Below are 13038 nucleotides of genomic sequence, written 5' to 3'. Positions count from 1 at the left end.
CTCTTTTTCTCCCTTACAAAGGTTCTCAAAAGGAGATCCAAGATGATTTTCAAAAGAGCACTGTCTAGATGATTTTTCAAAATAATTGTCCAAGCTATCCCAGTATATGATGGAGTGTTCTACAAAACCCATTTTTGGGTACTCAATGACAAAGAATTAGTGGGCCAGATACACTGCTATGCTGTACGAATATGAAGCATGACACAACAGCATCTTTGTAACATATTTTTGCCTTCTAGAAAGTCCGGTGACGAACACAAGCTACCATTCTAATCAACTACAACATTGCAAATAACACTTTCAGCTGATTTGTGGATTCAGCTCAATTGCTGCTGAAGTTTCCAATAAGAGCCCTTACTTTGAGATCTACAGGAAGGATGCGGTAAAGCCCCTTGCTTTGATCTTGAAAAATCCCTATGGTGGGGATTACTCCTCAGTGAGACTTAACTTCACAGCTTCCAGAAGGAGAACTGTTATAGCCCAGAGGCAAGCTGAGTTCTGAAAACAAAATCTGTAAGACATACTGGCAACCTACTCAGATATAGCTGTCAACTGTCTAGAGGATATATTACTGCTTCATTGATGAGAGGAAAGGGGAAACATAATAGAAATACCTATCAGCTAAAAGCAAGTGAGATAGAGGATTCAGCAGCTGGTTCCCAAGTGGACACTTCCCAGGGCTGTGCTGTTTGCTGCTGCCAACAGTAAGTGTCCAGCCAAATAAGCTGGTTATTGTGCCTGTAAAACTCCACGAGCAACCCCAGCTCTGACTTCTCCTAGAGCCTGAGCACTTAATCTTCCAACATTTCAACTCATAGACATATTTGTGTGCAAAACATGTTACAAAAACTAAACCACAACTGATACCACAGCTCCTAGCTACATAACATAAAGGCTTCTCTGAGAAAACTGTCACATATCCATGAATCTTTTCACATGCAAATTGCAAGCCTGTGCAGCTTTGATTTTATGGTCTGCAAATTCATTTTGCCTAATTGCACTTTTTTGTGAGAGAGTAATAGGGGGAAAGAGTGTCATGTCTGATTCTGCCTTTGGTTTAAAAGCAGCAGTTGAGACTAAAAGTAAAAAGCAAAATGAGTGGCATGATTTATATAACTGATATAATTTTAAAAAAATCTTTTCACATCAAAGATCAAATCTGGGACAAAGTTATGTTTTAGGTCAATCAAAGTAATTGTTTTAGTAAAATTTAGCCATTTTATTGATTGACCTTTTAACTTGCTTTTTTTTGTAATGAAAATCTCAAAAATATATTACAAAATTATAAACAACAAAAAAGTCAAAATTCTAATTTCGCTTTCCCATTAATAAATGATCATATATTCAAAATATATTTCAGTCAAAGCTTTAGCAACTCTAGAAAACTTCAGACTAATTCACCTTTTGCGGAATTTCAAAACCGCACTGGTACAGAGCTTACTTCCAAACTGCTATTTCACACCAAACACAACAGCAGGTAAAAAGTGGTTTTTTCAGCAAGATCATTGTGGATTGATACAAATATTAGTTTTGATTTGAACAGCACTAAAGAAAAATGTTATCACATCATTAGAGCAAGAAGACAGATATCTGAGTAGTAGAAGACATCAACAAGCCAACAAAGCTGAATATTATCTTCATCTCTTCCCATTGATTGGGGAATTTCAGAGAAAGATATCTTGTTGCAATGTGATTGCTTATACCAAAATTTTTGGGTGAGAGAAATTACATGTATCAGTAGAGAATTTAAAATAAGCATATTTGAAAATGGAACCACTAGTTGGGCTTAAGATAGGAAATGCTTTTGTCACTTTCAACACTGTGAAAAAACATCAATGTCATCATATTCATTGGCCAAAAAAAAGGTTTCGGAGGATTAGAAGTTACAGTGCTAAGCTACCCAAACTCTGTTACAACAGAAATATATTTTCCATTATATTTACCATCCACTGCTCGCCAGAAAGCTGAAAAATAAACTTGTTTTTTTCCTTATTTGCTTCATCTGACAAAGCATGCCTCTTCTGGAGCTGAGGAGCCTTTCCATAAGTGTCCAAGATCTTCTCATTGATGTCTACAAAGCCTTTCTTGAGATATTTTGACTGAGGAATACCTTTCTTCCGGCACTCTAGTATGAAATGCCATTCCTGCTTTATCCTGAAATAGTGCCAAAAAAAGGATTTATGTGAATCAGCTGAAACAATGTAGTAAATAAGTCTTAAATCTTGATCTTTGTTTACCCAGTACTTAACAAAATACAATTATGCACTTAATGTATTGACCATTAAAAAAAAAAAAAAAAAAAAAAAAGAAAAAAAGAAAGAAAAGGCATTCCTGGAGTCATGCTTAGATTTTTTAGACTTACACATAGATTTCAGATAAGCCGGATTTCATTTACTGACCATAAAACTGTGACACACAGTGAGTAACAGAAAAGCGGTGACCGAGTGCACTGTCACAGAAAACAGCATGAATTATGCCCTTTATTTTAATAAAGTAGGAAATACACCCTCACAGAACAAATTATATATATATGAACAAAAACAAAGGCCTGGTGATAAGCACAAAATTTTTCCTTAGAAAAAAAGTCATTTTAGGTAGTAAAAAGTTAGAAATATTCCTTTTTCTCCTGCCCTTTCTAGTTCAAGTATAATGATCTATTTTCATTTTTTACACATTATCTTCCAATATCATCTTAGAAGGTGGAGGTAAAGGTCAAAGTTACCACATGCCAACTAATTTCAGATTCAATTTCAGTGTAACTTCAGGCTCACTTCCAGGGCAAACTTTTGCCTATATAACTTCAGGTCCAAATTCAATTTGATATAATTAAGCATTGCCAAAAGCATGTGCTTTAATTTAAGAGAGATTTATTTCAGCTTAGTCAATTAAGGAACAGGTTGATTAACTGAAGCAAGTCTTCCTTACACTAAAATAAGACTCTGCAGAGCCCTTTGCATCATAAATCCCATCTCACGCTTTGAATGCTAGATTCTTGTGGTACCTGGAATTCATTTATGTGATCTCCACACTCTGGCAGAAGTTTTAAGCTAAATGCTGGAAGAAAACTGACAGGTGAAGGGCACAAAGTTCAGGATAATATGCCCCCTAGAGAAAGTCAAAGATAACATGTCCTAGAAAGAGAAGCAGGCGGGAGTTTGTAAAGTTCAAGTATGAAATAACAAAACCTGTACACATATTCCAAGCTAACCATGGGATTTTCTCTAAAATGCTAAGATGCTAAAAAAATGGCACATGGAACAGAATGTCTGGGTTTAAGTCATGTACAAGAAATCAGTTACCAACATAGGCACAACAAGCATCTTTCAGACTTGATGAAAATAAGTAATTTTTGGACACTCATAGCAAGGTATGAGATAGAAACTGCGGGGCAGAGCATGGTAATGGAAATTTGATAGTGTAGATTAGAAGTCATACTTGATTCAATGCTATCAAAATAAACCTTTAGAAATCGAACGTGCATGCCTAAATAGGAAAGGTAAAACAAAGACAACTATAAACTGCCCAGCACAAATTGTGGCACATACTGAAACCTCTGGGGATGTTAAACAGTTGAAAGCAGAGAGTACAGCAACAGCAGGAGACTTCAGCACATTGACACTGTGCACACAATGTACACTTTTGGAAGCCTGGCATGATAGTTAAGCAGAGCAGCTGGCCTGAAAGACCACAAGAGGACCAGGTTCAGTTTCAAGGAGTAGCACACTATGTGTGGGTCACCGGAGAACTACAGAAAGTCCTTTCTGTAACAGTGACCACAATGTACTCCCATGAAACATCTTTATAAAGAGAAAATAAGGAAAAACATCTTCTGCAAATATTTCAGAAGATGAAGTACATACAATAGTGAAGTTTTTTAAAAGTGCAACTCACTGGGTAAAGTACTGGCAAACTACAGGAAAACAGCACGACCTCCAAGTACATTCTAACAAAGCCACTGTAGGGATCTCTTCCTCTCCTCATTTCCAAAAATAGAAAAAAGAAAAAAAAAAAAGTAGAAAGTAAAAAAAAAAAAAAAAAAAGCCCACCAACAAAAACCAAAACACCACATTTAGGTTCAAATGGAGAAATGAGAAGGTAGTATAAGCTCTGACAAATTAGATGTAAAAGCACAAAATAAACAAGTCAAGTCACTTACTGCAAGTTTACAAATGATAGTGAAAGGATTTCTACCATTTATCAAGATATGAAATAACAGCGAAAGAATAGTTAAATAAATTATTGAGATCTGCAGAAAAATTACTCATCCTTGGCTTCAGTTTTCATTAGAGAGATCAGTATGCTCTTTACAAGTAGACATCTAGTGGACTTTCTGATATTTAAAGTGTCAATAGAGGAGGCTTAGAATAAAAATAAAATATATTTGAAGTAAATCTCCTGGTTTCTCTCAGTGTCTAATTTTGGACTGCTATATACCACAGTGAGCTGTGATACATAAATGAGTTGTGAAGAAAAAGACAGGACAGATAGAAAACATGTCCAACAACATGTTCAGCTCAGAGACTCCCTGGAGGGATACTGAGGCTGATAGTACAGTCCAGACAGAGTCCACCAGCAACCCACCGCATCTCAAAATCTTTCTGTAGCTACTTGATTTAACGAAGACAAGAAAGTAGCTTAGAGAAGAGACAGCTCTTTAGCCCATTTTGTGATCCTTCAACATGCTGCATCTGATACTTCTGGTTACAGATGGAGAGACACCCAAGTATTTGATTGCACTAAGCAGCCCTACCAAAGGTTAACCCCTCCAGCTGTAATCTGGAAGTGTTCGGATGACAGAATTTTCCATGCCAGCAGACATGCAAGCTAAAACACCTCTTTCAGATGCTTTGACACATGAGCCGAGTCAATTTTTAGTGTTGATCTTGCTTATTCAATCTGTCATTTGAATGCCATAGACCACCAGCACAAAGAGAGGGCAGACAATGCAGTAGCAAGAGATCACTAGGAAAAGCTATAAAATAACATTTTCATATACTATAAAAAAATTAAATAAACCAAAACCACCTACTAAACTTCTTCTAAAAACTTGCCTACCAGTGAGCATAGCTAATTATCTACAAAAGCTCTGTATTACTGTGAGACATGGGTAGGAGGTAAAGTGGGCAGGAGCAAGGAAAGAAAAAAATAAAAAATAAAAAATTGAATCCCCAAGGAAGAGAGCAACAAAAGGATCTGAACCATTAAAAGTCAGGAATTAAAAAGGACCAAGACTCTGGCATTCTTTTTTTCTAAAATATTCTAAATAATCCTAGTTTTACTTAACACCACTGTACTGCAGTTTCTCATAGATTCCTCCAGTCCTGTACTTACAGCTATTCTGTCCCTCTGTGAAGCTTAATTCTGCATTACTGCCCTCTCATTTCCGTGGAATTCCTACCAAAGCAATAAACGTTTGATCTCACTGCATAATTCAGTGCACTGAAAAAGCTTGCCCCTAAGATGCTTTTTTTATATTCATTGCTCTTTACTCATGTGCAAAAAATGTCTTGTTCCTCGCAGTATAAACTCTAGGAACATTAGAAACTTAACAAAGAGAAATAAGAGGTCAAAAAGTCTAACTCTCAATAAAAAGTAAGGCACTGTGCTGCTTTATTACACCTCAGTGCTGACTGTGTCAGGTAGACCCCAGGAATACAAGAGCAGAGAGCTCAGATCTAAAATTTTACTCTCTCACAACAAGGAAGAGGGAAGACTGCAAGAAGGGAGCTACATTAAAGATGAAAGAATAAACTGACCTCTGACACTTTAGTGATAACATGTACAAAACACAAATCTCAGGAGGTCATAACACATTGTTAGGATAACATAACATAACATAACATAACATAACATAACATAACATAACATAACATAACATATAACATATAACATATAACATATAACATAACATAACCATGTAACAAAAACCTCCATTTACCAAATCAATCAGTTAAATATTGACATCAGAAGAAAGATAGGCATTAAAAATAAAACTTTGTTGAGAATTCAACATGGAGATCACGCAGTGATGTGAAAATCCTGTGGTAAATTTCTTTTTTACTCATGCATTAAATGGTCACAATATGCTCTCTTAAGCTTTTAAAGAATGTTCACTTACAGTCACTATGTACTATGAACGAGCACATTTTGAACAGATGGAAAGTGAATTAATAATGGAGCAACAAACGTGCATAATTTTGTACAGTACATCTCAGAAGAAAAATGTAATATATCCCAAGGGCAGTAGGTCTAACAATTTACAACCCCTACTTCTACCCTTGTGGTACACACTAACCAAATGAATCAATATGAGCATTCCTGGCCTGGAGGTGTGACTCACATCAACCCAGTGTGTGTCATTAAGTAAAGATTGCAAAGTTGTAATTTGCAGGTTACAGTTGAGATCAAACCAAAAGGATTTATTCAGCTATGTGGTTGTCACTCAGGTCTGTCATAGGCAAAAAATTGACATGATGATACTTCTTAAAGGATCTTTATGAAAATAAAGATGACTTTAAGTTCTTCCTTTGGTGACAATCCTCAAATAAAATAGTTACCACCACGCTTGTTACATCTGGAGGCTATTGCATAAGCCTCCAGGAAAGGCACCTAAACCAGTGTAGCAAACAGAAAAAAAAGTCCACAGAAATAAAATGAGCCTTTAAATACACCAATATACTTTTAGAGAAACAAAATTTCTGGTCTTGGCACTTTAAAGGCTCCTGATATTCCAGGAACACATTTTCACATATGACCAAAAAAAAAGAGTTTATTGTAAAATCACAGCCTTCCTGATGTTTGTCTTTTTGTTGCTATTCAGAAACAAAATAGTTTGATCTTCCTCTAGAGCTTGATCAGACATTTGCAGTCAGATTAAAGAAACAACTACCATTTGCAGTATTCAAGAAGTAGGTTTTAGTCAGGTCAAGCCTAGTTTAAGTGGGAGTATGAATAAAAAAAAAAAAAAAAAAGAAAAAGAAAAAGAAAAAAGGCTTTTTTCTGGCCATAGAACCCAGAAGAGATCCAAGGTTCCAACTTGGCTAACTACTCCAGTATTTCAAATTAATTTTTTAAAGGCTGATTGCATGATGTTTATGTTTGTCAAAAAAAAAAAAAAAAAAAAAAAAAAAAAAAAAAAGTTTCATAACTTTGTATCTGTAACACAAAAACACACCCGTCACTAAAGCAGACTGTAAATTATGTAGAGGAAAGGTTAATTCTGGCAAGCTATTTCCCAATAGGTGTTTGGTTTCCAGTAAGTTTTCAGGACAATGTATTGCAGATATGAAAAAGGATCAGCAGGGAAATGGAATATTCAAGTATTTACATTTTGATTAGTGCTAAACATTTCTTCAGGTAATTATTCCACAAATATTACTTCACTGTTGGAGTACATCTGCAGCAAAGATATTTAACAACATAAAATTATAATTTTTATTATAAATATTTTCTTTCGAGAATATGAGAGTTCTTTCTTCGGCATTCTAGAGTCTCCAACAAAATCTCAAATCTAATAAACCTGATGCAAAGAATTACTGTGGAATAAATTAAATGATTGGACCCTTCAAAGGAGTCACCAGCTTGAAAAACAAGAAGTTTGCATTAGTAAGGGTTCCAAAGCCATCACAGTAAATAAGGAGTAGCTGTGTTTCTTTGAATGGTTCTTCCTTCTACAGCTACCCACTGCTCAATGTCTGATTAGCAGGTCTTGAGAAAAAGCTATTCTTCTTAGGTAGAGAAACAAAGTTTCATTAGATGGCACTGTTTCCTCTACATCAGGATGGAAGAAGTAACCAGCACAATACATGGTGACATCAGTTTTGCCCTCCTGGGTGATGTTTAAGTCAGAATCACAAACCATACAGGAGCATTAAATAATCCTATGGAATTTTTATCAGAGCAGTACAGTTAAACTGGAGCTTAGCCCAGATAGACAAGTAACATTTGCTTCAGATTCAATTGAATTGATTTAATTTCAGTCTCTTTGCCAGGCTCTTCCATGGGTTGTAAAGGATTGTGACTGAACAGCAGCTTTTATCTTTCAGCCCATCTGCATGCATTATATTGGATGCAAGGTCAGTATGCACAAGTGCCCAAGAACAGTGGGAAATAAGTTAAGTGGTTATTAGTGCTGCAGATATACTCCCAACTTTTGCTTATAATTTGTGTTTAGAGCTAAGGACTCACAACTTGAGATTTGGTCTTGCTTAGAAAAATTTCTGAATTGGATATTGAATGGGAAGATACAGATAAACATCTCAAATAAAATCTTAGTTCAGGTACAAATAGAGTTATAACACTGAAGTCTGGCAGAAAGATAGAGACAAAACTATTTTATTAAACAAACACATAACCTCTCAGGGAAAAAAAGTCACTGCCTGTGGAGTGTCAGATTTCTTTTTACTTTTAACATTCAGGAAGTGCACAGCTCAGAAAAAATAATGCATGCACACTTAGCTAGCCAGACCTTGAGAGGAAATTTTTGGAGAAGAGACACACAAGGAGAGATGGCTGAACAAACTGTTATCTTTACTGCGTGTTTGGTTGGTGGACAGAAGAGGCTGTGCCATTTCACAGCAAAGATTTAGATAGCTAATCTGGACAAACAGCTCTGGCATTTCCTCACTTGAATGCTTAATTTGCCAGCCTTCAATTTTTACAATACTTACTTTTCACGCAGAAGACAAACCTGTTGTAATCCTTAAAAAACAAACAAACAAACAAAAAACTAACTGTAAGCTTTCACTCTCATTTCCTTTCCAAAAAAAAAAAAAAAAAAAAAAGACAAGTAGAAAGGAAAAATTAACGAGGAAAATCATCATACCACATCAAGTTAGTCTGATTGCATTCAGGATTTCTGGGGACAATATAAGATTGCTCTCCACTAACAATATCTAGAAGACAAAATATACAACAGTGCTATAAACACAAACTTCTATCTATAATATGGTCTTTCATAAACAAGTAGATAACCATGGAACAGTGCACAATTTTTTGTAACAGTTCGTGTTTTGTATCCTATGAGAGATTTAGAAAGGGTTTGTCTGATGGTATTAAGGGCATGAAGTAAAATGAAATTACTCCCGCACAACACTGTACTATTTATTTTTCTTTTATATTCAGTTGCTGGTTTATATGTTCCCCTTAGAAGCAGAGGTTCCTTAAACTGTTGTACTTGTACTGTCCCACAAAAAGGAAAACAGAGGACTGATTTAACTCCAACTAAAGTGATCTGATACCAGTATCTCAGAGAGACAGATGTGAGACTCTCACAATATTCTCAGTAGACTGTTCTTCAGAATCAGCTTTCACTAGCCAGCTGCTTAAACCTCTGTTCTAGACCTGTAAATTCCCCAAATCTTTACAAGACCTCACAGTTAATGCAAACACAGTTCAAGCTTTGCATTTATTTGTGAAGTTTTCCTCTTAGAAAGTCTTCAGTCAAAACAGAAATATATCTTACATGTGACTGCTTACTCACTCTGCATGAACTAAATTACCTTTTCCCAAGGCAAGCAAAGTTCCCTAGAGGTTAATTGGGAGGTTTTCCTCAAATAATACATACTACATTTCTTTACATATTATCAGGTCATTTTACATAGCAACAAGACTGATAAGGAACTGCACAACCTCAAGGGCATTAGTGGATTGTAACCTCTTGGAGAAAAAACAGATTCTTGTTTAAAAAAATAAAAAAGCAAAGCAGTCTCAGCAGGCCAGATTCCAAACTCATCTGTTACATGGGTATATTTGCAGAGAAACTATTAATTTCAGTCCTACTTGGGAATTCACTCTGGCTGCTGCCAAAAGTAAATATCTAGAATCTTAAATGTTACAACTCAGTCCTCAATTTGGGAAACTGCTTTCTTTGAATGTCTTTTTGGAATTATCATTTAGGGTTAAAACCATTTCCAGAATACTTTCTTATTGTGGCTTGACAGTAAAGACTAGCATTGATTTCAGTGCACCTACCCAGTAGTGGTAATATTTTGATCTCTGAGTAGTATATATGAATCTACTATCACATGGAACTCCCTGAAATAATGAAATATATTGCTACAAGAAAGCATAATTTCTATTAAATATTTAATTATAATTACAATTTTATCTATAATTTCAAGCTATCAAGAAGCAAAATCTTGTCCTATTTTGCATCCAAACTTTGGAAGCACTGAAAAGCATCTAATAAGTAACTTGTGATCTGACCTTTAGGACCTAAAGGCCACTGTTTACTACATACCTTATGAAACAAGAATTTTATTTGAACTGACATTTTAATTTTACTACGAATATTTTTTGTGACTTTGCCATTATTCTACGAGGCCTGAATCAAAATAATGAACATGAACTTTTCCATTTATTTCAATGGGTGAAATTCTGATCACTCATGTCAGGAAGCAAAGTTTGCTGTATTTCCTTCTTTCTTTCCAGGAGATCTAAAAGAAGGAGGATTAACTGGAAAACAATCTGATATCTGATTGCATGAAGAAATGCAACAGAAAGAAATACCATATACAAATTGCAAGCTAAAGAAAGAAAAACAAAAGTCCTTTGTGAACGCTGAAATTGCACTTGAAACATATGCATCGTGTCCCGAAGTCCTCGTCCCCAGTTGGTGCAGGAAGATAACAGTATGACTTTGGACCTCATTAGTGGAAAGGAGCAGAAAAGGTGATCAAGCTCGACTGTTTCTGATGGAAGGGTAGCTAGAGACAGACAATACAGGCAGGAATGGTGGGGAGAGTATATGTTTTTTATGGAAAAGACAAGTAAGTAATGGGGCTTAATGTATCCTACTGACAAAACACATGGGAGCTAAAATTAGCTACCACATAAGGTTACCCTATTTCCCTCTTCCATACAGAAGCCCTCCATGCCTGACACCTCTGGTTTGCATACTAGTCAACTCAGATCTTCTACACCACAGAAAACCAAAAACCAAAGAAAATATGACAAGTAGATGTTGTCATTTAGATCCACGTTGGGAGTGCCCTTTCTTCAGTTCTGAAAATGACTGTATGCACTGTTAGTAGCTACAGGTGTGGATTCCTAGTCATAATATTCTTTTTATGAAGAAGACTGCAATGGCAGCCCAAGAGCTACTAGCTGACATAGACAGCGGTAAAGTAGACATTTGTCTGTACTATCTGCATTAGAATTGCACAAAGCCACTTCTTAACATAGCACCCAGGGCAGAAATAAGGTTTGATCCAGTTTCATCCCAAATCTTTTCACTTGTAAGGGTAACACTCACAACAGCAATTTTTTTCAGTCCTTCACTCATAACAAAAAGAAAACTTGTTCTTGGTAGAGAATTTAGTCTGAAGGACGAGATTCATTTTTCTTTTTTTTTTTTTTAATTTGTGTTAGGATTATGGGGTTTAATGCAGGCTTTGGGTAAAGATAAGAGAACCAAGACTGCATTTATAGATGTTTTGAAGAGAAAGGTCTTGCAGAAAGGGCAGTCAGACTTTGTATAACATTACCCTGGTCTCCTCTTAGTCCAGCTACTCTGTTGTCAGTGTAGCTCCAGTGGCAGTCATAATCTGTAAGCAATGGTCTCCTGTGACAGCCAAAACACCACACTTTCATGTGGTGTTCAACGCAATGATGCTCTTAAACACTGTTTAACCCTGTGCATTTTATTTTAAAAACAGAAAGTGATTTTTATTGTTTTGTTCTGTTCTCAGAGGAGAAAAATTGTAAGTCATATGTGTCCAACATTGCCAGCACAGTATAATATTTCACTGTCTCTAATGGGAATGAAAACAAAGAAACCAAAATATTGCTTAAAGAAACCATAAGTTAAATATTATAAAAATAATAACATGATTAGTGGATGCAAGCATTATAATAAAAACTCTCTTTAATATTTGAACAATAAAAACATCTTTTGATAGTTTTTCTCTTCTATGCTCTCTCTCCTATTCAGAAGTAATGATATATGTCCATTTATTTAATTCATTTAATTTCTTCTGTCAACTCAACAAAAAAAGACTTAAAGTACTTTTAGTACTTAATTTTATGAACAGGTTTTCATTAATTCCATAGTACAAAGCCACACTTTTATATATCATATAAGCAATAGAAAGGTATGACGTGTTATTTTTCTCTTCAAATTAAGTCTACATAGTAAACAATAAAATACATCATTAGTAAATCACAATCTACATAGGAAAGAGCAGGGACTAATGAAATATAAACACAGTTTGTGCAGAATTTCTCTTACAACCATGTGAAGAAAGGAGGTGAAAAATCATTGAAATCAACCCAAAAAAGTAAAATGTGAATCATCTGATAATGCTTAGTATATGACATCAGTGGAAAATAAAAATGGATTCAGTTAAAATGAACAGCAGAAAAGTTGGCTTACTTCTCCAATGAGCTTTTTTCTAATCTTTCCTTCTCTTTCCTCTGACGTTCTTTTTGCTTCTTAACTCGAGTTTCCCACAGTCCTCTTATGACAGAAAAGTCAAATATTATCACCTGATGCCCCATACTGTTGACATTAAGCTTCTCCTGCAAGAACAAGCCATCATGAACACTTCAGGAGAGACAAAATGAGCAAAATAAGGAACTAAATGATCAAGTTTCATTAATATTATCTGCAGGGAAAAATCTGAAGTCGTAAGAAATATTAACATAGTATGCTTTCCATCTTACCTAATTTGTCTTAGGTTTTTGTGCTGGCAGTAATCAACGTAGCATACAACTGACTTCTATGTAAAATCTATGGCAACAGCCAAATGTTGAATTTTTTTTATTCCTTACACTTTTTCCTTTCCAAGGCAAAGAAATACTAATTTGATTAAGTAAGCCTGATTAAAATAACTTTAAAGACTTTGTATTTTTATAGTTTATGCAAGTAATATTAAAACAATTAGTCCTGAAGACTCTATTCATTGTAAATCATGCAGAAGCATTTAATCCTAGGTTCTCATGTTTTGATCTTTAGGCACCCAAGCTACCTTGTTCCACCAGAATTTGGGAATTTCCAGTGTTTACATAAGTAAGTGCTTATCTGTGAAAGACATTGAA

The 13038-nt window shown here is 35.3% G+C and overlaps 1 protein-coding gene across 1 annotated transcript in view; it reads right to left on the bottom strand.

Annotated features, from left to right (window-relative positions):
- The window catches only part of LRRC2 (leucine rich repeat containing 2), a gene marked incomplete at its 3' end in the record, with an annotated part of 59771 nt that extends 47255 nt beyond the window's left edge, over nucleotides 1-12516 (bottom strand). The window contains exons 1-2 of the mRNA XM_080362409.1: nucleotides 12374-12516; nucleotides 1944-2154 (exon numbers count right to left, since the gene is read on the bottom strand). Coding sequence (XP_080218535.1) covers nucleotides 1944-2154; nucleotides 12374-12498 — 336 coding nt within the window. The 5' untranslated portion in view covers nucleotides 12499-12516. The remainder of the gene's footprint in view (nucleotides 1-1943; nucleotides 2155-12373) is intronic.
- Between the last annotated feature and the right edge of the window lie 522 nt (nucleotides 12517-13038).

The sequence above is a fragment of the Nesoenas mayeri genome (assembly GCF_963082525.1).
Source record: "Nesoenas mayeri genome assembly, chromosome: Z".
In the NCBI taxonomy this organism is placed as follows: Eukaryota; Metazoa; Chordata; class Aves; order Columbiformes; family Columbidae; genus Nesoenas; species Nesoenas mayeri.
This window is presented reverse-complemented; position numbering and strand designations above follow the sequence as displayed.